Source organism: Diceros bicornis, chromosome 7 (assembly GCF_020826845.1).
Source record: "Diceros bicornis minor isolate mBicDic1 chromosome 7, mDicBic1.mat.cur, whole genome shotgun sequence".
Taxonomy (NCBI): Eukaryota; Metazoa; Chordata; class Mammalia; order Perissodactyla; family Rhinocerotidae; genus Diceros; species Diceros bicornis.
In genome coordinates this window covers 87687208-87709744 of record NC_080746.1, presented here as the reverse complement: position 1 = coordinate 87709744, position 22537 = coordinate 87687208, and the positions used below count along the sequence as shown (strand labels likewise).

The window sequence follows — 22537 nt, the reverse complement described above, 5'->3', positions numbered from 1 at the left end:
GAATGTTTGCATGCTCTGCGCGTTTCCCTAAGGGTTTAATTCCCACCCCCCCAAACTAGCCGCTGTTTTCCCGGCTTCACCGTAGAAGAGTAAGATACTCACTAGAAGGGGAGATTAAGTGCCGCTGACACCGATTTTAAGTAGGCGGCAACTGCCCTCCCCTGGGCGCAAACCTCACCAAGTAAAACGACGGTCGAAATACGCCCTGTTTATCACAACTGATGCAGCCCCTCCAGGTCACCCACGTTGGCCTGGAGTCTGGCCTCCGGAACCCACAAGGGGCCACCCCCTCCCCAGTGACCCCGAGATTATGGCTACCACTCCAGCCCAATGGACTCGCCGGCGCCGAGCAAGGGAATCCGGGAAAGCTCTCTGCGCTTTCCTCAAGATCCCGCCCCCGGTTGAGGCCCCCTGCCCCTCCTTCTAACCCGCCCTCTCAGACTGACAACCCCCTCCCTATCCCCATCACACACGTCAGCAGAGGGGACATTCGCTGCTCACCTGGAGAGACTCGCCAGTGCCCCGAGGCGCCCACACTCGCGAAGGCCGAGCAGGGGAGGAGGGGGAGGGTTGTGTCCCACAGGCCAGCTGAGCGCGTGGCGGGTAGGAGAGGAGGGTGTCTCCGAGAGGGACGCTCCCTCAGGCCCGCCCCCCAGCCCCACTGCCAGGGCACCCCCAAGGAGCCGCGCGCGCTGCCTGGACCGGCTGGGGCTGCGGTGTGAATGGAGCAGCCGAGACTGCTGGCTCCTCCTCCTTCCCCGCCGCCGGCCCCTCTTATTTGAGCTTTGGGAAGCGGGGGGCAGCCAGGCAGCTGGGGTAAGGAGTTCAAGGCAGCGCCCACGCCCGGGGGCTCTCCGCACCCCGACCGCCTGTCGGCTCCCCCTTCCTGCCCTCCCTCCCACTCATTCACCCACCCACCCCGAGCCGGGGCCCCGCTGCCTCCTCGCCGCGACCCTGGACTTCCTCCGGCTGCAGGAGCCGGCTTCCACGTGTGCCCCGGAGCCGGCGTCTCCGCACACGCTCCGCTCCGCGCCCGGGTGCCTTCCACAGCCCGAGCCGCCGGGGCTCCGGGGCCCGGGCGGCCTCTGGGCCAAGTCAGGCGCGGCCGAGCCGAGCGCCGAGTGCCTGCAGGGCCGGAGGAGCCGCGGGGCGTCCGGGGCCGAGCCGCCACAAATGGGCTCCGACGTGCGGGACCTGAACGCGCTGCTGCCGGCCGTGCCCTCGCTGGGCGGCGGCGGCGGCTGCGCCCTGCCCGTGAGCGGCGCGGCGCAGTGGGCGCCGGTGCTGGACTTCGCGCCCCCGGGCGCCTCGGCCTACGGGTCGCTGGGCGGCCCTGCGCCGCCGCCCGCCCCGCCGCCGCCCCCGCCGCCGCCGCCGCCGCACTCCTTCATCAAGCAGGAGCCGAGCTGGGGCGGCGCGGAGCCGCACGAGGAGCAGTGTCTGAGCGCCTTCACCGTCCACTTCTCGGGCCAATTCACCGGCACGGCTGGGGCCTGTCGCTACGGACCCTTCGGTCCTCCTCCGCCCAGCCAGGCGTCCTCCGGCCAGGCCAGGATGTTCCCCAACGCGCCCTACCTGCCCAGCTGCCTGGAGAGCCAGCCCGCTATTCGCAACCAGGGTAAGCAGGCCGCGGAGCGCCCCCTGCACGCGGGGCGGTGGCGACGGGCTGTGGCCGCGCGCGGGCCTCCCTGTCCTACCCCTTCCCTGACCCCGCTCCAGCCCGGATGCCTCCCAGAACTGTGATGGAGCGGAAGCGGCCGCTGGGGGCGAGGAGGCCCAGGAGAGAGAGCACACGCCGGCACGGGCTCCTGACCTTCTCCGGAGCCGGGAGCCGGAGTGTTCGCATGAGCCGGGAGGTCACCTGGGGCCCCTCGGGCCCGGGAGGTCCCGGGACTGCGAGTCCCTGTGGGAGGGGACAAGGGAACCGCCGCAGTGTCTGGCTCTGCCTCGGGAAGAGGTTTTTTTCGCTCAGGGCACCACCAGACTGTCACCAGACATTGGACTTTTTAGACATTTAGACTCTGGATTCGGAGTGGGACCAGCACAGGGTGAGCAGCCCGTGCGGCCTCTGCCGCCAAACTGTCCAGCAGCCGCTCTCGCCCCTAGTGTGGGGTCGGCACAAATCAGGCGCGCAGTAAGTATTCCCGAGCACAGGAGAAAAGGAGCCGGCTAGCGGCTGAGAACTTGCTTTCTTGGAACTGTCCGCGTACGGCTCCGCGTACGGTAGAGGGGAGGCGGATCTCGCCTGGGTCCCGCTCAGGGGGCGGCCACGCGGCACCAGCGCTGAGAGAGAACCCGGTTTATCCGATTCCTAGCCGGCGGGCCCGGGCCCTCCCGCAGGCGGTGGAGTGAGGCCCGAGCGTGGCCTTCCTTCCAGCTCGCCTCGGGCGCCTCCTTGTCGTGGAACGCGGGGCTCAGCGGGGGAAAGATTTTTGTAGGACTTGGGGGTGAAAACAAGGACAGGTTTATTTGCCGTCTCCTGTCATTATCCATGGAGGGACGCGGCTGGTGGCTTTCTCATCCCGCGCTGGCGCCCGCACACCTGTCTTTCTCAGGGACCCGCGCGGCACCAGTCATGCGGAGCCCCTGTACTTTGGTTTATAAGTTTGCTCTAATTGGATTTCTGCGCTGTTGAGAACCTAAACCAGTTCGGGTTGATTCGCTGTTTTAGGAAATGCTTTACAAACGCAATGGTGGATGCTTTTCCTGGAGCAAAAATCGCCCGGGCCTAGAGGCGGGGATGTTTCTGGAACGTGCGGGATGGGAGAAGCAGTGTGTGCTGTTCGCAGGAGGTTCCCAAGGCGCGCAGGAAGGGCTCTGTTCTTCCCGCCGGCGCGCGCACCTTCTAAACGCGCATGGTGTCCACCTCAGCCCAGCCCAGAGCACCTGACCCACCAGAGGCTCGGCGAAGCCGCAGCCGCACTCCTCACTTCGTCCTGGGAATCTGGGATGCCCCTGTAGAGGAACCTCAAGCCGACCCACGGGGTTCCTCCACTTGAGGTCTTTCCTAAATGAAATCAGTGTTTCGGACTCAATGGATGTGGGAGCAGCTCAAGTAGAACGCAGCGTCTCGTGTTTTCTGATCGTTCCACCCTTAATTAGCAGGCTGGTGTTACCTTTGGCAAATCTCCAGGTCTCGGTGTCCCCATCTGTCCGAGGAGAGCTGAGGTGGGCAACCTGAAGGTCACTCCAGCCTGGAATTCTATGCCGCAGAAGCAGAAGCCCGACTTTCCTCAGTGTGGGCTTCTAAACACAGGAGGCAGCAGCCCACCTAAACTTAACTGGGCCAGAAACGCAGGACTGGCAGGCAGGTGTGTGATGCAAGTGAGAGTCTGTGAGGATGTGTGCTGATGGAGAGGCCCAAGAAGCCATTTGGTCTGTCGCCAGGGCGCAAAATACCACTGGCCCATGATCATTTACTTGAGTCCATGTAGGTTCTGTGGAATTTTTGGAACCTGGGCTCTGTCGCTGTGTCTGGGTGCCTGTGTCCATCATTCTACAGGGCTGGGCTGGTGCCCAGGATCCCCTAAACCCAGTATGGGGGGCCGAGACTGTGGGCTTCCTGGCCAGCGGGCACTAGACTTAAGGGGAAAATCGGAATTCCTCTCTAGTAGATAGGCTGGCTGCCAAAAAGAAAAAGGGCTTGGTAGCTGGCGACGAGGACTAGCAAATGAAAGAGTCCACCCTCCCCACCTGGGGGGAAAGCCTAGTGGAGAGGTGGCCCCAGAGCTGAACACAGCCTGTAAGTCCGTTCCATCTGTGGGCTTAGGTTTTCTCTTGCAATGAAAAGGTAAATGGGTCACCCTCACACAGCCCTTGGACCCATGAGGGAGCTGGAAGCTGGGGTGGGATGTCAGAAGCTGCTCTCGCCTTAGCCCGGGCGTTGGCAACCAGGATGGGCCCTGAGGCCTCAAGATTCTGGATTTATTCTCTTGATTCCTGGGTTCCTGGGGCTCCCCCAGGAATGCTGGTCCTGGTCGGAGGCTTGGGCTGGGGGAAACTAGGGCTTCAATTATTCCCCAAAGTGTGGGAATGGCCCTCAGCAGGCTGAGGCCAAATTGGAGCAGAGCGGAGTCCAGACTCTGGATCCCGTCTCAGGCAGGGCAGCCGTGCCATGGCCCACAGGAGAGGACGATTGCTGGCACCCTCTCCCTCGCCCCCGGGGCATCACATCTCCTTTGTTTTTTTTTCCTGTTTCTTAAACGTTATAGCTGGCATCCTGATGTCGCTTCTAAAGATTAATTCAGTAAGCATTTATGGAGCATCTATTCTGTGTCAGGCACTGGGGATTGAATATTAAAGACCATTAATGCGCCTCAACCTTTGTAAGAAGCTCACAGCCTGGCATTGGAGGAGCCCCTTATTTTTGGATGAGGAAATCTGGCTCCAAGAGATTATGTGCAACAGGTCTCTCAGTTTGTGGCAGAGCTGGAACTCCAACCCAGACCATTCTAGGCTATTTCTACCTCCTTTTTCAGGGATCTTGGCCCCACTGTTGAGATGGATCCCCTCTGCCCGGCAGATGGGCACCCAACCCACTGCAATCCGTGTGTGAGGGTTGGGGGGTTTGTCAGGGCAGAAGTGGGGTGAGGACTTGGGTAGTCGCAGACTAAGTGCGGGATTTGAGGAGGGAAGGAAAAGATCGCTGGTCAGTCAGCCAGATCCCCCAGCCCCGCTGGCGCAGGAGGAGGCCTCGGCATCGCCAGGCCCCAGGCCACCTGGGGGACCAGCTCGGCCCGAGGGCCTAGGGCGCCCCCTCCGGTCGCACTGGAGAGGGTATCTTCTGGGGGGACAGCTTCGCCGTGTCTTGCTGCAGCTGCGGAGTCATCATAATCAGCCTCTCCCACCTTCCCGCTGGAGCCTGCTGTCCACTCCACCCCTCAGCTCCCCGGCCCGGCCCCGCAGTTCCCGGGCTCCTCCGTGCGCGGCGGGGGAGGGGGCGAAGAGCGGGTCTTCCCTCCCCGCACGGTCAAGGTTGCGCTCCCTTCCCGACCAGGAATAACCGTGGGAACGGCGCTACCTTGGCAGCTCTAGCCCCTCCCTTTAAGGCCTGGACGAGGAGCCTTTGAACACGCTGTTCCTCTCCTTCTGCAGCAACCCCCCTCGCCCCCGCCCACTCGCCCTCCGCGCCTGGCCCAGCGGGAGGGCCGTACTGCGCATCCTAATCAGCCCCGCGTCCGATAACCTTCTAATTAAAAGAAACCCCCACCCCCCGCCGGCGCTTTCGCCACTGCCCAGGTGGAGGACCTGAGGGAGGGGGTTGGTGGCCGGCCCTTCCCGCCGGGGTCTGCGCGTCCTGTCTGGGAGGGGCCTTGGGAGCCTCGCCAGGCGCGGGAGCTGCAGCCGGCACCCTGTGGCCCTCGCAGCGCACGAGGTTGCAGAGCCCGCCTCCGGGGACAGCACCGTGCCGGGCCCCTGACTACTCGTCGGCCCAGGAATGGAGAAGGGTTCGTCCAGAGACAATTTCTCTGTCGCTTCTGTTTCTCCTCTTTATTTGAAAAATGGCATTTCAGAATTCGGCCTTCCCTCTGCAAACTGGGGCGCTCAGAGCCAAATTTCGTTTGTGAGCTGGTCGGTAGGCCTCAAACGCGCCTGGCCTCCGCTCCCAAAAGGAAGCGCCTGTAAGCACAGGGGTGCGCACCCGCCTGACAGCTAACAGGCGGGTTATCTCTGCCCACTTAGCGGGCGAGAAACGGAGGTCTCCAGGGTCACGTAAATCATAAAAGCTGGTGGCTTCTTAAGTTGTCAACCTGTGGCGCCAATCCGTGCGTGAGACTTGGCCTGCCTTGTACAAAATCCGGCTGTTCATACGTGCCCCAACCCTCCCTCCCACTCTGACAGACTGTGTTCCCTGGAGTGGGTGTAGAAACTCGGTTTTGTTTTTGTTTTGGGGGTGTGTGTTTGGAAGATGGGGTAGCAGCCTCTTTTCTTTGTCCAGCCTAAGTCCTCGGGCACACTTGTTGCGGTGCCTGACCATGGCTGGGGCAGTGGGGGAATGGGGGCCGTCTGACCCCCATTCTCTCACTCCTGTGAATTCTCTCACTCCTGAGAATTGAGTGGGATTTGAAGACCCAGCGCAGCAGCTGGAGGTGGGGGCACTGGGACCGACCTGGGGCCCTGCAGGGCCCAAGTGAGGATCTGGGCCAGTCTTCTTCCCCACTAGGCCTGGACCTCAGGTCAGAGATGCCAGAGCCTGCCCATAGGAGGGGACCCCACCTTTGGGCTCAGGGCCCCAGGACTGATCCTTATCTTAGCTGGATGGTGCTTATTCCCCAGAGGCAGCAACAGTTTTCCAGAAGCTGATGGGGTATATGTTTAAAGCAATTTAATAACAGTAATCCTAGAAGGAGACTGGTTCTTCAACCGAGACACCACAAGACGCCCAGTATTGCCCTCGGTTTGTCGGCAGGGAAACTGAGGCAGAGGGCTGTGCACTGCCGTGGAGGGAAAGGGAAGTACAGTGTCAGGCACACGCTAAAAGAAGCAGGCTTCCCGGCCTGGGCGCGAGGAGGTCGGCCCCCCGCAGTGGTGGGTCGGATCGCCGGGTGCGCGGTGGTCCAGAGCGAGGCCGGCGGGCCCAACTGGAGGGGCCCCTTCTTCCCCCCTCCTCTCCAGCTTTCCGACGGCCTGGGTGTCGTGGTGTCGGGGCGCACAGCCTCAGACAGATTACTCGGTAATTACTCTACCCGTTTGAAGCCCCTGCTGTATAACTGGCTCCGAGTAATTAATGAAAGTGGGCGCGCGGGCCGCTGATTTACGGCTCCGAGTCAGCGCGGGGTCAGCCGAGCAGCTTCGTTTCGCTCGCCCACGCTGCCCCTGCGCGAGAGCCGCGGGGTTTGGTTTTGGGGGAGAACAACTTTCTCTGTGCAGCGGTTTTTATACCCAAGTTGCCGAGGGTTGGGTGCAGAAGCGGCGGACACCGAGGAAGGCGGGGGCGGGGAGGGGATCCTGCCCCGGGTCGCACGTCGGGGCTGGGGCCCAGCTTTCCGCCCAAAGCCTGGGAGGCCGGCGGGCGCACAGCCCTCCGCCGGCGTCCGAACGCGGGGCAGGGGCCTCTCCCCCGGTGCTGGTTCGGACCCGCCGGACGCGTTTGCCCGCTGACGCTGTGCCTCTCTCCGCCGCGCCCGCAGGATACAGCACGGTCACCTTCGACGGGACGCCCAGCTACGGCCACACGCCCTCGCACCACGCGGCGCAGTTCCCCAACCACTCCTTCAAGCACGAGGACCCCATGGGCCAGCAGGGCTCGCTGGGTAAGCAGGCGGGAAGGGGTGGGGTCCTCCCCCACTCCTTCCATGCTACCTCTCCCCGGAGTTTCCAACCCACAACAGACTGGGGAAAGAGAAAGAGGACACCTAAAAGGGATTTAGAAATAGGTAGCCCCATCTCACTCAGTCTGAAAGATAGGGTGGTTTCCCCGACCCCAGTGCGTTAGGGACAGCTCCACTCAACCAGATCTGCGAACGTCGTTTCCGGGTACTATGCAGTGACGGCTAAGGGGATGTCAAGTGTCCCGATCTGGCCGCCCTTTCTCCCACGGCCCGGCATCCAGGCCCCGCTGCCCCCAGCGTGGCCTCGGAGCCCGCTCCGCATGCTCTCTCCCTACCCTCCCGCAGCCTGGCACCCTCGAGCCCTTGGGGCGCGCTCACTCCGCTCTCCTCGGCTCTCCGCAGGCGAGCAGCAGTACTCCGTGCCGCCCCCGGTCTATGGCTGCCACACCCCCACCGACAGCTGCACAGGCAGCCAGGCCTTGCTGCTGAGGACGCCCTACAGCAGGTAGGAAGGCGCTCGGCACCGTGAATGGGTCCCCTGGACCCGGAGGGGGCGCGCGAGCCGCGGGCGCGGGCAGCCGGACTGCGGGGCGGAGGGTGCTGGAGGCGAAGGACGCCTTTAGCCCACTCGGTACTTAAAGCAAATTAAAGCAGATCTTCTGGCTCTGACGTGAAAGAAGGGGGTTTCCTCGTCTCTTGGGGTTCTTATTTTGGCTATAAAAGAGGGCAAGTACTGTTTGGAGCTGAAGAAGACAAGAGCGGCGCTTTGGGAAGGTTTTTTTTTTTTTTTTTTTTTTTTGGCGAGGAAGATCAGCCCTGAGCTAACACCCGATGCCAATCCTCCTCTTTTTTCCGCTGAGGAAGACTGGCCCTGGGCTAACATCTGTGCCCATTTTCTTCTACTTTATGTGGGAGGCCGCCACAGCATGGCTTGGCAAGTGGTGCATCTGCGCGCGTCCGGGATCCGAACCCCGGGGCCAGCGCAGTGGAGCGCGCGTACTTAACCGCTACGCCACCGGGAAGGTATTCTTTAAGGGCTCTATGCTGGGAGGACTTGAGCTTCCTCGGGACCAAAGATAAACACGGGATCCACTCCCACTCGGCTCTTCTCGCTCATCAAACCCCGCGCCGCTGGCACAGGGGCCGGACTTCTCGGGGACTGATTCGTCCTCCGGAGTCTCGGGAGCGGCAGCGCTTCCTGGGCGTCGTGCCCCGTGCCTGGCATCGCTGGGGCGGGACCCGGGCCGCCTGCAGGACACTGCTCAGCCCGCGCCGGGCCTTCTTCCCGTTCCCGGAGGCGGAAGACCGGCTTCTCTTCCTGCCCCTGGTGCCTTCTCTCCCCCAAATTCACTCTTCACCTTCGGGTGAACTTGGCCGGCGTCCGCGTTCGCGATAGGGTTGCCTGGTGACGCGCAGAGGCCGCGGCGGAGGGAGGAGGCGCTCGCCTCCGGGGATTGGGCGCGCATGACCTCACCGCTACCCACTCATCCCGGGACTGCGGGGGGCTTGATACGGCCTGCCCCCAAATCTCACCTCCATCCTCCTCTGCTCGGGACGCGGGGCTGACGTCAGGGAAGGAGGTAGTGAGGTCATGAAGGAAGGAAAAGCGCCTGCCCTGGGAGATTGGGTGGGGGCCGGCGCCCTGGGGCCTCCCGTCCGCAGGGGGAGGAGGGGACCGAGTCTTCCTCCCGAGCGCGGGCGCATCCCAGTCACTGGCGCGCTCAGGAAGCTGAGGCTGGGGCCAGTCTCCTCTCGGGGGAGGGACAGGGTCGTGTCCCCGAGCGCGCGGGCTTTGGAAAGTTTCCCTTTTGATGGGAAAATCCGGCACATCTAACCGGGTCTTGGATTCGAGATCACTCTCTCTCTGTCTGAGAAAGAAGGGCAGAGAAACGCCCGCGGTGGCACAGATGGAGGTGGAATGGTCACCCCTCCTCACCATCCTCTTCCTCCCTGCTGGAAGCCAGTTCTGTTGTTTGGCGCCGCAAGTTCTGCCCCACGCCCGCCGTCTGCGCCATCCCTCGGTGGCTTAGTCGCTGGAATGGGTGCAGAGTCGTGACCCTCACCCCCACCCCCACCCCCGAGAATCTGCGGCAGCCGTCCATTGCCGTCCTTCTGGGAGCTGCTCCGCCCACTGCCAAAGCGGCGTTGCTGTCCTGGTGGCCACTGGGGCGCAGTAAGAATGGCATGACCTTGGCCCACTCCTCCCTCCTTGCTTCCTGGTACCTCACCGGGGGGAAGAGGAAGACCTGATGCCGGGAGTGGCTGCTGTTGCGATGAGCTGGGATACCTGCTTGGGGTTGGGGCCCGGGAGCCTTGGAGTCTGGTTCAGTGGTGACACGCAGCTGCACACGCTTTCCTCTCTCACCAGTGTAGACCCACCTTGTGGGTCACTGGAAGGGGGCCCGTCAGAGGGACTGAGCAGCCTAGAAAGAAAAGGAGGGAGGCAAGGAGGATACAATGATAACACCACCAAACCCAATCCCTGTGGTGGATTGACTTAGGGCTGAGTTTGTGGTTGCTATGGAAGCAGGAAAAGTCACTCGGATTGCATTTTATACATAAATTTTTCACATTTTCTAATACAGTTTCTAATTGGCCACGGTATAAAGCAATTTTGTCAGGTTCATCTTTGGGAAATATTTGCTTATCCCTTTCTTCTTTCTATGTAATTGGAACTTTTTTGGTTCTTGTTTTTATATGAATGTCATAAGAATACCATTTTCTCCTGTTACAGAAAATTTCCTAAGTAATAACATCTCCTAAAAAAGAATTTGTGACACTGGTAGGAAAAGAGTTTGCTCTCTTGAAATTTGTACTGTCTGCATCTTTGAAGCTCCATCCACCCTCAATTCACAACATTTCCAGTCGCTTTTCCAAGACAGATCAACTCTTCCCCTGCAGTGACCATGGATGGACAGGTGTAGGGGTGTTTTACCATGGGGTCTGTGCATCAGCATTACTGCAGTTATGTCATTTCCTTCTTTCCTACTCCTGAAAAGGTTTGAAAGGGTATTTAAATGCTTTTGCGAATGCAGTGTTTGAAAAGTTGTAGGAAATAGGACTGAACTTTAATTGCTCAACGGCTTAACTTCTGGATTTTAGGTATTCAGTGGTGCTTCGAGGGGACCCTGTGTCCATTCCCTTTTCTGTCTGAAATTAGGACCTCCTGGGGAAGGCTTGCTTGTGTTCTGTTGGCCTGGTTGCCTTCAACCCCCCTGAGGCAGCCTGGCCAGCTTCTCCCCCTGCCTCCCCCCAGGTCTGTCTCTCCAGCCTTGGATCCAGTCTCCCTTCCCACCATGAAATAAAGGTAGCGGTACGTAGGCTGACATTAAATAAGCGTGCAGTGTGGATTTGCTTTCAGGAAACTCAAAACCCTCTCCTAGTTGGGAGAGAACTGTACAGCCACCCTCTGCTCTCTCAGGTGGCAGATCTGAGGACTTACAGCTACACACATCTGGTGCAGATACAGTCAGTAATGAGTGGGCACTGCCCCCAGGCAGCTTACAGGACGTGACAGGAGATGGTCTTCCCATCTCCCTGCCCCCACATATGGAAGGTGGTAGAGATTTGTTTATAGGTCACCAAGGCTTCTGAAACCCGACGTCGGCCCTGTGGAACCCAGTGATTGCAGCCGGGTGAAAGCATGGGTCCCCGTAACATAACAACTGGGATTGTTGCATGCTGACCACGTACTGTGGGCTCCACTCAGGTCACCCGTGACTCCTTCTGACTACTCTGTGAGGTAGGTACTCCAATCTCCACTTTCCTGAAGAGGACATAGGCTCAGAGACTCAAAGTAACTTGTCCAAGGTCACAGAGTGAATGAGAGTCAGAACCAAGATTTGATCCTCAGTCTCTCTGACTTCAAAGCCTGTCTGTGCTCTGAATCACTGAGGGATTCCAGGCCACTCCGTGTTCTTCACCTGGAATGTTCCCTTTATAGAGTGTGCGCCAGCGCTGCTGCTGGTAAATAATAAGAGCAAAGGCTTGTGTAGACCTGCTACATCCAGGCACCGCTCTAAGCACTGTGCACGTACTGACTTATTTAATCCAGGACTCTTTGAGGTAGGCAATAGGTTATCACCTCCATCTTACAGAGGGGGAAACTGAGGCCCTGGGAGAGGAGTTAGCCCAGTGTGACACATTAGGGACGGAGCTGGTGTTCAAAGCCAGGTAGTGAGGCCCTAGAGTCCGTCCGTCCTACCCACCTGCTGCTCTTCCAATGGACATGAGTTCTCTTTCCAAAGGTGGCATCTGCCTAGATCTCGCTAGGGGAAGGTCCTTATGCCCCACAGTGGTGAGAGAAACCTCATTATCCGTTAGTTTTACCCACTCTTTCACTTAGGGGACGGGGGCAGTATTTTCCCTGGTGGGCATCGTGGAGCCGCCTGATGGTTCTCCTGAAGTCCTGTGCACAGCGGTGTGTGTCTCTGATTGCTTCAGCCCTGCCTTTACTGCTGGGCGTGAACCATGCGGTGAAGTTCAGCCAGGCCCCAGAGGAGACCCAGCACAGAGACCCCTTCCCGTCCATCCAGACCAGCTACTTCCGGGCCACCCTGGCTCGGAGGCAAGGTCCCAAGGAGGGCTCTCCTGAGGGGAGGGAGTGTGAAGGGCACCCTCACAAACCTCAATTTCCACTGATCTCTTCCCAGAAGAGGCAGCTAGCGGGGCCTCCCTTGCTTACTCCTCTTGGTTCCTCCTCCACAAGCTCCTGCTGGCCTCCATGGAGCCCCAACTTTGAAAAGGAGTTCTGTGTGCTGTGTGTCAAAATTATTCCTGTGCACTGTTTTTTTAGACATTCTAGTCTTTTCTCTGTTTTTGCTCTTTTATTAGGTTTGCATATCCCCCTTTAGCAACTGTGCCACGATTTAAATGAGGGTATTTCCTTTTCCCCTGAGCAGGTAAAACTACTCCAATCCGGGAAGCAGTAATTACTCATGTGGATATTTTTAATTGTATGTTGATGATTCACAAACAGTGAAGTTGGCAGAGGAGCCTGGTACCAGTAGATTGTCTTTCGTGTGAGAGAAGCTTCCTAAGCAGCCGTAGAGTTTCTGGGGACCCCAGGTCAGTGGGAAGTTCTCAGTCCACCGTTATGGCTGGACTTTGCAGAGACAGCTCGTGCCCAGGGAAGTGCAGCTGTGATTAATGGTGCCTCTTTCACTCGGGTGTCCACATACACTTTACGCGGGGTACAAGTCTCAATTAAGACAATGCTGGCGTTTGTTTCCTGCATCGTAGGCACGAAGACGAAAAGTCTGACATGGTTTCCAGGGTGTGGGCAATGTTGTCAAAGCCAACTGCCTGAATTGGACTTGTCTCCAGGGAAAGGGAAAAATCTAGTTTCAAATATTCCTGCAACTTTCTGCTGACCAAGTGTTTATTAATAGAAGTTGAATTCCCAGTGGGTTTTTCTTTGGTTAACTGGTGAGCTTGAGAGAAATTACAATACCAAGAGATTGACTGTAAAATAATTATTCACCGTGGCCTGCTGGGCAGAGATTTCTCAACAGGCAGCCTCCTTGGCGCCTCAGGGGGAAGAAGGCAGGAAGAGGGCTGTGGAAGTCTGGCTGCAGCCTCTGTGCGTGAGCCTTGGTTATCAGGTGGAGGTAAACCCACAAAGCCCTCCCTGTCGGTGTGGGCAGAGCTCCTGCAGCAAAAGCTAGAAGCATCTTGAATTCTGATCGTGGATACCATTACCTCGCCTTTTTCTTATTTGGCGTTTTTTTTTTTTATCCCGTGGGGCAACTCTTTTCTTCCACCAAGATGCTACTTTGCCAGCTGGCACCATCTGGCAGAGGTAAGGCAGAGGTAACTCCAGGCTCAGCCAGGTTCGATGGTTCCATTCTGGTGGTGACGTGAACTTTTCTACCTTGTTCTGCTGAATACAGTAAACACACTTAAAGATGAAACGTACTTGAATTACACATGCATTCGAAGAGTGGAGGAGTTCTAGTCCAGATAATAGCTGAGGGCTTTTTTCTTCCTTTCTTTTTGTGAGGAGGTCGGGAACTCAGTAATACTGCAGTCTTGGCCAAAACAAACTCTATATGATCTACTACTGGTTTCCTTTAAAGTTCCCCTTTTTGCAAGGACTGACTTCCTTTTATTTTACTCCAACTTGCATTAATCCCAGTTATAGAAGTTTCTTTCCTTTCTCCCTTGCCTCCAACTTCAAACATTTCTTACATAGGAAACAAGTGACTTTTTTTTTTTAAAGATTTGCTTAAAAAAATATAAAGGACACCGTGACTTTTGGAAAGTATTTTGGCAGCCTGCAATTTCAGAGTTCACTTCCGAACAGACAGAGTTAGACGGGGAGCTGAAGTGCCTACGTGACCACTGTGGTCGCTCTGAGCCAAACCACCTGCTTATCTGATCTCCCCTGGGAAGGAGGTGGTCGACACCTACAGCAGTTATTTGATAATTGCATGCTTTGTCAGAGGCCATATATTCTTTGACCAGTGCTGCCTCTTTCCATGGGTTTTCATGATGGGAGCTGGGTGATGACCGATTGCCCAGAGAGACCAGAGCTTGAGCGTGCTGGAGCCCAGTATTTTTAGCTGCGCTCACATTTTGTCCCTCCTCCAAAGCAGTTATCGTCATTGCTGTCACTGACTTCCAGTTGATCGGCTGTGCCAGCCAGGCCGACTCAGGAGCCGCTGAGGAGCTCAGGCCAGCAGAAGGCAGGATGTGTTTAAAATTGTGCTCTGATCCTATCACAGGACTCAGGAAACCTATTAGTAGCTTGGGGACTTTCTAAAAGTCCTTCTTCCCGTTGGCCCATCCCACCTTCTCTCCCTTTCTGAGGATTTGCAAGCTGAGCTACCAGGACACTAAAGTCAAGAAGTGGGACTCCCACGGGGTCTCGGTGCACCGCTCTTAGTCAGCTGAAGAGGGTGTGTTGGGCATCTTGCATCTTGGGACCTTCTGGAGACAGAGAAGGTCACAGTGCTCCCTTGAGCCTGTTCTCCCTCACCTCCAGACTCCTGTCTGCACTATTATTATGTTATTATCACGGTGGTGAGAGGATGAGGCTCAGAAGCCAAATAAGCCAGGTTGCCTTCAGAGGGGTGGGCAGGATGGGGGGGACCAGACAAGCCAGCACCAGGCAGCCCTCTGAGCGCTATCTCCTCTGATGAGTGGGGATCATAACTACACCTGCCTCACCAAGTTGTTGTGAGTATTGGGGATGTGGGAAAGTACTGTGCAAAATCTGATAGATTAGAAAAAATTAAAATACTTTCTCTGTGTAGTCCTCAGAGAGCCCCTGTTAGAGCTTCTCAGCGTCCCTGTGCAGCTGGACTGTTGAGATTAATATCTCCAACTGGCAGATGAGGAAACTGAGGTGCAAATACTGAACCGATTGGCTCGGGTCCTGAGAGACTCACAGAGCAGCACTGTCCAGTAGACACGTAACGAAGCCGTCTATATGGTTTGAAATTTGCTAGTGGCCACATGAAAAAAAATAAGAAACAGTGAAAATTAATTTTTAAAATATTCCACTTAACCCAATATAGCCCAAATCTTATTTCAGCGTGTGGCACCAGCTGTATTTCAGGTGCTCAATAGCCACGTCTGACTCGTGGCCACGTGCTGGATGGTGCAGTGTGCAGTACTTATTAAGCACTCACTAGGAAGATGCCTATAGGCAGGACACAGACCCTGTATGAGAGAAAGTTTACTTTCTGGGGGCTGATAAAATGCCCTTAAAATATTTCCTCCTTGGGGTACTTCCTTATAGAGACCCTTAGGAATCTATTGGACTGTTCTTTACGTCTGTGAGAAAATTCCTAAATTATAAAGTGAGATGTTTGGGACTCATTAACCCATGTGCGTAAACTTCTGTCACTCGTCTTGCTTCCAGCCCTCTTGAAAATTATAGTGTGCTCGGTCTTATGCAAGGATGAAATAATTTCAGAAAGATCCCACATCCAGATGGGGCCGAGGAAAATTGTCAGCTGGGGTTGAGTGATCTTAGTTGGTGAACAATTTTTTAAAAATTAGTGACAAAAATACAGAGCTGCCTGGGGAATACAATGCCTGTTGGCTGAGATTAATGGCAAGATTAATAAATGGATTGCTTGATGAAAAGGCGTGAGGGAACAAAAACCAGTGGATTGTGGAGGAGGCCGCTTATTAATGAACTGTCAGCCTGAAGAAAGTTCAAGAAACTCTCCTGTGCTAAATGCAGCAGGCTGGCACTTCTAATAAAAATCGGGGTCCTTCAGGAATTAATTACACCAGCCTTACAGCAAGAATTTGTGGAATTGCGAAACGTGGTGGCACAGACCAGCACGGCCGCCGCTGCAGACGGGGAAGCTGCAGGGGAAACGCATCATTTTTTCGTTGATAGGCAGGATATTGTAGTCGCATTGTAGCCGGGCAGACACGAGGTGAAGGATGGGGTCCAGACACACACTGACTAATGAAACTGCACATACTTGGAGTTTGAAGTCACTTCACATTTCATATGCAGAGTTCCCTCCTGAAATCTGATTTCCTCCTTATCCTGGGTACCCAATGCTAAGGAGCTCCACACAACTCAGAGTGATGATGGGAGAGGCAGACGGACTCGACCTCCACTTATCGAGCTGTGCCGAGAGCACCAGTGTTCATTTATTCCGAGTTGCTGGAATTTCCCTCACCCCTCCACAAGTTCCCAGTTTGGTTGGCCTGACAAACCTTCTCTTAATTAAAATTTGGTGTTGCCTCTGCCGGATGAAGCAACCCAAAGGAACGCCATGGTAAGAAGGAGGTCGTCCAGGCTTTGCAGTCTGATTCCGAGCATCAGATAGTGAAAGCGTCTTACCCCTCACTTCCACCTCGAAGGTGGAGTAGAAGTTTTCTCTGTAATGTGTTTAGACCAAGTGTTCCCAGACAAACCGTCAATCTCTTGGGTCTCAAATTTCATAATTAACCCTTTCAGTCCAGGACTAAATTTATTCCTAAAAGAGCTTGGTGATTCAGGACATTTCTGGAAGTTGATTATGTACTAGTTTTCTAGGAATGAGAGAAAAATAAAAGGAGGAGAACAGCGTTTGGTTGGTGTATTTTTTCCTTTGGGGTCTGAATGTAGGTGATCAGCTATTATTTTCCTTTGTAGAACTTTACGGAACTGGGGTGGAGGCTTTTTTAAAACTCCATTTGACTTGCATCAGGATGATAAAATCGTCCTCTTTCCTGTGCTTGTCACATCCTTGACTGTTGAACTCCATCACCCATCACTCTGACTTTCCAGGCCCTCATAATCCACGTGATACTTCTCCTTTTGATTAAAACAACTTAATGGCCTTTTCACAGATAATTAATCTGTTGTCTCTTTCCCTTCAGCTCTAGGCCTTTAGCTTTCATGCTGAGTGAACGGCCGGGGCTCCTTGCGGAGGGCACCCCCTTCAGCCTCTCCCCTCATGTGTTTAGTTCCTCTTTAGAAACTGCAGGGTTTGCTACACTAAGGGTTTTTTTTTTTTTTTTTGAGGAAGATTGGCCCTGAGCTAACATCTGTTGCCAATCTTCCTCCTTTTTTCCTTTTTGATCCCCATAGGCCCAATAGATAGTTGTATGTCATAGTTGTACATCCTTCTAGTTGCTCTATGTGGGATGCCGCCTCATCATGGCTTGATGAGTGGTGAGTAGGTCCACACCCAGGATCTGAAACCGCCAACCCCGGGCCGCCGAAGCAGAGCTCGAGAGCTTAACCTCGAACTTAACTGCTGCGCCACCAGGCTGGCCCGCTACACTAAAGTTTTTTAAAGGCTTCCAAATTAGTCTCAATCCTTTCCACTGTGTGTGAAGTGAGTAACTGTGCTGAGATCAGTGGGATGAAATGAAAATCATCTCCGACCTGCGCATTCTGTCGTTCTGGAAGACGTGAGGCTTCCACTGTAAGGAAAAATTAAAACTCCATTGCTTTTTGAAGAAACAATTGCGTATTTTTTTTGTAGTTATGTGTTTCTAACTCTGGCTATTTCTTTAACAGTGACAATTTATACCAAATGACCTCCCAGCTTGAATGCATGACCTGGAATCAGATGAACTTAGGAGCTACATTAAAGGGGTAAGTTCTTCTCTACTCCATTGTCCGTAAGTAGTGACTTACACCTGCTTGAACCATTTTGAAGGTGCTCGTAGCTTATGAAGACAGTGCAGTTTTAGGAGAATAGCACGGCTCTCTGTAGAATTAACACAAGTTACTCCCTCCCTAGCCGGTGGTTGTGTTCAGCATTAAATTTTCAGGGATGTGAACCGGGGGTGTTTTGGTCTCCAGCAAGGACTGTTGGAGGGTTCACACGGCCGTGTCCATTCAGCATCCTGCAATGCTTGTTTTGCTAGTGGCGTCACAGAAGTTAACCGTTACATTATCTTGTCAAGAAGTACTTTCAGTTGACAACGTCCAGGATCCACATTCGTACTGAGTGATGGTGGTTTGGACAATGCAGTCCGATGTGCTCACACCTGGGTGCCCCAGCAGGTTCTCCTCACACCTGACAGACAGCCACACTGGGGAGCACACACAGCATAGGTGGGGGCAGCTCTTTGCATCTGAAAATGAACAAAGGGAAGCAGCTGGGACTTGCTTCCAGCAGAACAAGAACACGTCCGAGTGGAGGACAGTAGGATCTGACACTCGAGAAGTCCCTGTGATATATCAGGTACTCTTGATCACCCCATCAAATCTTCCTGACGACATCATGGGCCTGGTATTGTTACCCTGTTTTCCGGGGTAAGTCAGTCAAGCTCAGAGAGTTAAGTAACTTCCCAAATTCACATTGAATTAAGCAGTGGAGCTGGGATTCCAAACCCGGATCTGGTTCCAGGGCACGGGCTCTTCCCAGCCTCTGTGTGGTGCCTTCCGCCCGCCATCAGCCCCATGGGTTCGGGGACTTAGTTCTGCACTCTTGGCTATACCGCTAGTTTCATGTCTCTGTGTACTTAGTGGCTTCTTACTGGATTCTGGGGTCTGGGGGGCTTGCTAGCGCCATGCACACTCCATTCCCCATTCCCCACCTCTCGTTCTCTTCTAGAGTTGCTGCTGGGAGCTCCAGCTCAGTGAAATGGACAGAAGGGCAGAGCAAGTGAGTGGACAGTGCGATGATGGCAAAGCAAATGACATAGGCCTGTGGACGGGCACCGGGGCGATGCAGGAGTTAGAACTGACTGGGCTTTCGGGGTCGCAGCAGGTGCACAGGATGGGAAGAACCTCTCCGTCTCCTTCTTGCTGCCTCTTCTTATTTATCGTAGACACACTGTGGGCGGAAAAGGAGCTGGTGACATTTCTCATCAACATGCTCCTGGAAAGCAATTTTTAAAATGATGCAGTAGGAACCCTGCTCATTTCCTCTCAAATACTTCACAAAATACTAAATTTGTCGTTTTACACATGTTCTTGTTAGATCAGTCAGATCTTTCAGTCATACTTAACTTGCTTTTTCTCTATTTACCTTTAAATCTCTCAGAGAAAACTTAATTTTTACCGCAAGTCCATGTCCAGACTTTTTGCAAAGACTTTTTTTCCTTCCCAAACATCTGTGCCTCCCACCCCTGCAGTCTGCACCCTTGGACGTTTCTGTAGCTCTTTCTTTTGGTTTTATTTTCTCTGTTAAACACCAGAACCAGCCTCCCTCTTCTCATCCTTCTTTCCGTTGTTGGCTCAGTCCTGGTTTTCAGATCATCCTTCAGTCATCAGCAGACCTACTGGTAGACCCTCCTCTGTACTCTCATCCCCCAATTTCTCTGCTACTTTATCCACATCTCCACTTCCTCTCTCTGGACCCCAAAGTAAAAAGCCTCCTGTTGATTTGAAGTTTTTCTCTCTCCGCTTCCTTCCAGAGGGCTGTGACGAGTTCAGCATTGTCTTCACCCACCCTCCACTTGTCTTCTGGGTCCCACCCTGTCTCTCTGGATCCCTCCTTCTCTTCTCTCTCCTCTACTCAGACTTCAGTAACTCTCCCCAAACTGAAAGCCAAGAATAGACAGAACATGATTGTGAAGTGAGCAGTACGTTTCAATTTTTGAAATTTCTTCATGCTGGAACAGGGTTGGTTTGTTTGCTCACTTACAAAAATTATAGATAAGCAATCTTGGCATGTGTTTGAATCTGGCTCTTTCCATACTTGAGATAATTTTGATACTTTTTAAGGTCTTTAAACGTGTGGTATCAGTCACTTGCTGGGGAATCAGAGGCTGTATTGTAAGGATGAAGCACAAAGTGTGAATCATTTGTTTTCTTCAATCCCGTGTAAGAAAATAAACTAGAAGAGTTTTCACTGGTCTGGTGCTTACATTTTGGAAAAGAATTTCTGAAGTCAAATGTATTTCTTGAATACTTCATTCAGAGAGCTGGATAAAAAGGATCAAATGGCCCCAATAGATAGTCTTACAGGAGAGCAACTCTTTGGAGAACAAAAACTCCCAATGGTCCAATTTCCTAACGTCTCCCCTCACACTTTCCTCTGGCGTGTGTTGTGAGTCCTCCAATGTCTGCTCCATTGGCGAATTGCGCGTTCATCTCAGGTGGATGTTGGCTTTACTGGGCCCTGTGTGGGGGGCTCCATACGCGTTTTCTCTTTTGATCTCACAACAATCCTAGGAGACTGCAGTCACGACCATCTTCTAGGTGAGGAGGCTGGAGAGATTACGCCCCCTAACCAAGTGCACACAGCGAGTAAGTGGCAGGGCCATGTTCAAACCCACTTCTGTCTGACTCCAGGCTCTGGACCTCAAGTTAGAGGTTCTTAAACTTTTTAGACTATGACCACAATTATAAATACCTTTTACACTGAGATCCAGTATGCACACACAGACACACACCACAAATTTTCACAAACAGTGATTACCCTTACTAAATGCTGTGCATGCTTATGCTTCTAATGTATTCCGTAATTTTTAAAATGCTGGTTGTGATGTGTATATTGATTTTACAGCCCACTGATGTGTCTTGGCCCACAGTTCACCTCTCTTTCAGCTCTTAAGAATAGTGACTCCTGGGGCTGGCCCGGTTGTGTAGTGGTTAAGTTCACGCACTCCACTTCCGCAGCCCGGGGTTCGCAGGTTTGGATCCTGGGCACGGACCTACGCACCACTCATCAAGCCACGCTGTGGCAGCGACCCGTATACAAAATGGAAGAAGATGGGCACAGATGTTAGCTCAGGGCCAATCTTCCTCAGCAAAAAGAACATTGGCAACTGATGGTAGCTCATGGCCAATCTCCCGCACCAAAAAAAAAAAAAGAATAGCGACTCCTTAGCTCCTCCTCCAAGCCCGTGAACAGCAGAGAACTGGACTCAGGTGGATGTGTTATTCCAGGGGCAAGTTTGGCTTTTCCCGGGGGACGTAATCTGGGGAGGCATCATTATTCTCTGTGATACTGAATGCACTTTCTTTTGCCATGGTATGAAAATACCGTTAATATGGACAATACATTTGAGAAAAGATAGTTCGTGAAGAAAGATAAAGAGAAATAACTGTCTTTTGCTTTAATCCATAACTAGTATGTTGACATTATTTGAAATCAATGGTAAGGACAATCATGGTGACAAAATAGATCTACAACAGGAAAATTGAGGTTTGACTCATGTTTTGGAGAAAAAAAGATATAATTCTCATATCACATAAAAATGAGGCATTATCAACTTTTTATGAAAAGATCATGTACCTTGGACTAACCCCCACTAAATATTTGTTCATTTGTCTTCTTTCCTTGAAAATGTTACTTTTACAAAAAGAATGGGCTTGTTTCCTTGTGTCCTAAGCCAGTCCACGGAGGCGTCTCTCCCTTGGTGTCGGGAGCAGCGTCGCTGCAGTGGGTGGGGACAGGGTTTCGGGGAGAGCGTGGAGCAGATGAGATGAGAAGCTGATATAACGGGGAGGAGGGGACGCCCTGATTTACTCTTGTCTCCTTCTCCTCCACTCATTTCCTAATCTCTGCACGCCCATTGGGGTCAGAACTACTTTTATGACCTCAAACGGGAGAATACTGTATTTCAATTTAAGTCAGAGAGGAGGTACTTTATGGAACCGCTTTCTTAACTCTGACCCTTTTCCTCACCCACAAACAAATGAAATTAGATTTTTTAAGTGGGTCACTGGAAGAAAAAATTGCCGGGGATTCTGTGTAAGCGTTAGTCCACCTTTACGAATAATTCTGTTAATGGTGCCTTGCGTTGTCTGCTTTTTATTTCTTTGAAAACATTTTCTGTGCGTTCTTAATGGCTGCTGATTTTCTAAGGCTGCTCACAAGCCGTGGAGACTCTGTTTGCCTCTGTTTTGTCTCTTCTGAAGAAAATATCCTGCAAAATGGAGAAACACATCAACCTTGACTGTGGTCCAAGTTACTAAAACAAGGAAGAAGCTATTCTCTGGGGACTCGGGCAGGGGAGTGGGAAATGGAACACAATAGAAATGCAAAGGAGCGCTGAGCAAAATGAATGTCCCTTTGCTGGCCCAAGAAGTTCACAGACTGTTGGGAACACACAGTATTTGACCTGTGGATGCTTGAAAGGAAAAACGAAAGACTCACGATGAGTGATGTATGGTGAAAATAAAGCTGCGCGTTTTGGTAGGGCCGAGGCTGTCGGATCTGGAGAAAATCCCCACTAGACATGGTCTCATCCCTGAGAACCTGTGCCAAAAGAGATAGCTGTCTTCTCTGGCTGGGAGATCCAATACACAGCCCAGCACCTTCCCTCTCCAGCTCGTGAGCATAAGGTCCTTGTCCAAGAGATTTACTTCTTGAAAACAGAAAGCCTGCTTTTAAGTGGCTCCTGGAGCTCCAGAATCTGCCAAAGCAAAGGTGGAGAAGCAGCTCGGTGAGTATCAGCATCCCGAGTTACTCCTCTACCTCCACCCGCCCCTGCAAAACGCTGTTCATATCTCCTTTGAAGCGGTTACGTTGACGCCTTGTGAGGCTCTTTGTCCTGCACTGGACCTGGCGAGAGTCTGGGAGCCTTGCTGCAGAGCAGAGCCTGGGACTTCTGGGCCTGTGGGCGGAGATGGAGGCTGACTGGGCTGTGTCCCCCATCCCTCCCGAGTGGACGCAGTCAGTGCTGCTGCTTCCCTCCCGCCCGACCTGTCCATGTCTCCCACCCTTTTCTCTTTTGGCACGTATTCAATTAATGTATGTAACTTCTTTATTACATAAGGAATGTTTATGAATGATGGAGCAGTAAGAAAATATGACTGTGTAGGGAAGGAAATTAACACCCCCCAAAGCCCAGATGGAGCGCCCATGAACAGCGTGTCCACTTCTAGACCTTTTTCTGTGTAC

At 53.6% G+C, this 22537-nt stretch overlaps 1 protein-coding gene across 1 annotated transcript; it reads left to right on the top strand.

Moving 5' to 3' along the window:
- Positions 1 to 330: 330 nt before the first annotated feature.
- LOC131409169 (Wilms tumor protein-like) lies at positions 331 to 17332 on the top strand. Its single transcript, XM_058546318.1, has 5 exons — positions 331 to 400; positions 584 to 1618; positions 7131 to 7253; positions 7674 to 7776; positions 17251 to 17332. The coding sequence occupies exons 1-5, from the start codon at positions 331 to 333 to the stop codon at positions 17330 to 17332; spliced, it is 1413 nt and encodes a 470-aa protein (XP_058402301.1).
- Positions 17333 to 22537: the final 5205 nt, after the last annotated feature.

Excerpts from the sequence above, each read along its gene's own strand:
- LOC131409169 (XM_058546318.1), top strand. The coding sequence starts at position 331 with ATGGACTCGCCGGCGCCGAGCAAGGGAATCCGGGAAAGCTCTCTGCGC. Across the intron at positions 1,619-7,130 it reads GCCCGCTATTCGCAACCAGG|GATACAGCACGGTCACCTTC; the intron begins GTAAGCAGGCCG and ends CCGCGCCCGCAG. Across the intron at positions 7,777-17,250 it reads CTGAGGACGCCCTACAGCAG|TGACAATTTATACCAAATGA; the intron begins GTAGGAAGGCGC and ends TTTCTTTAACAG.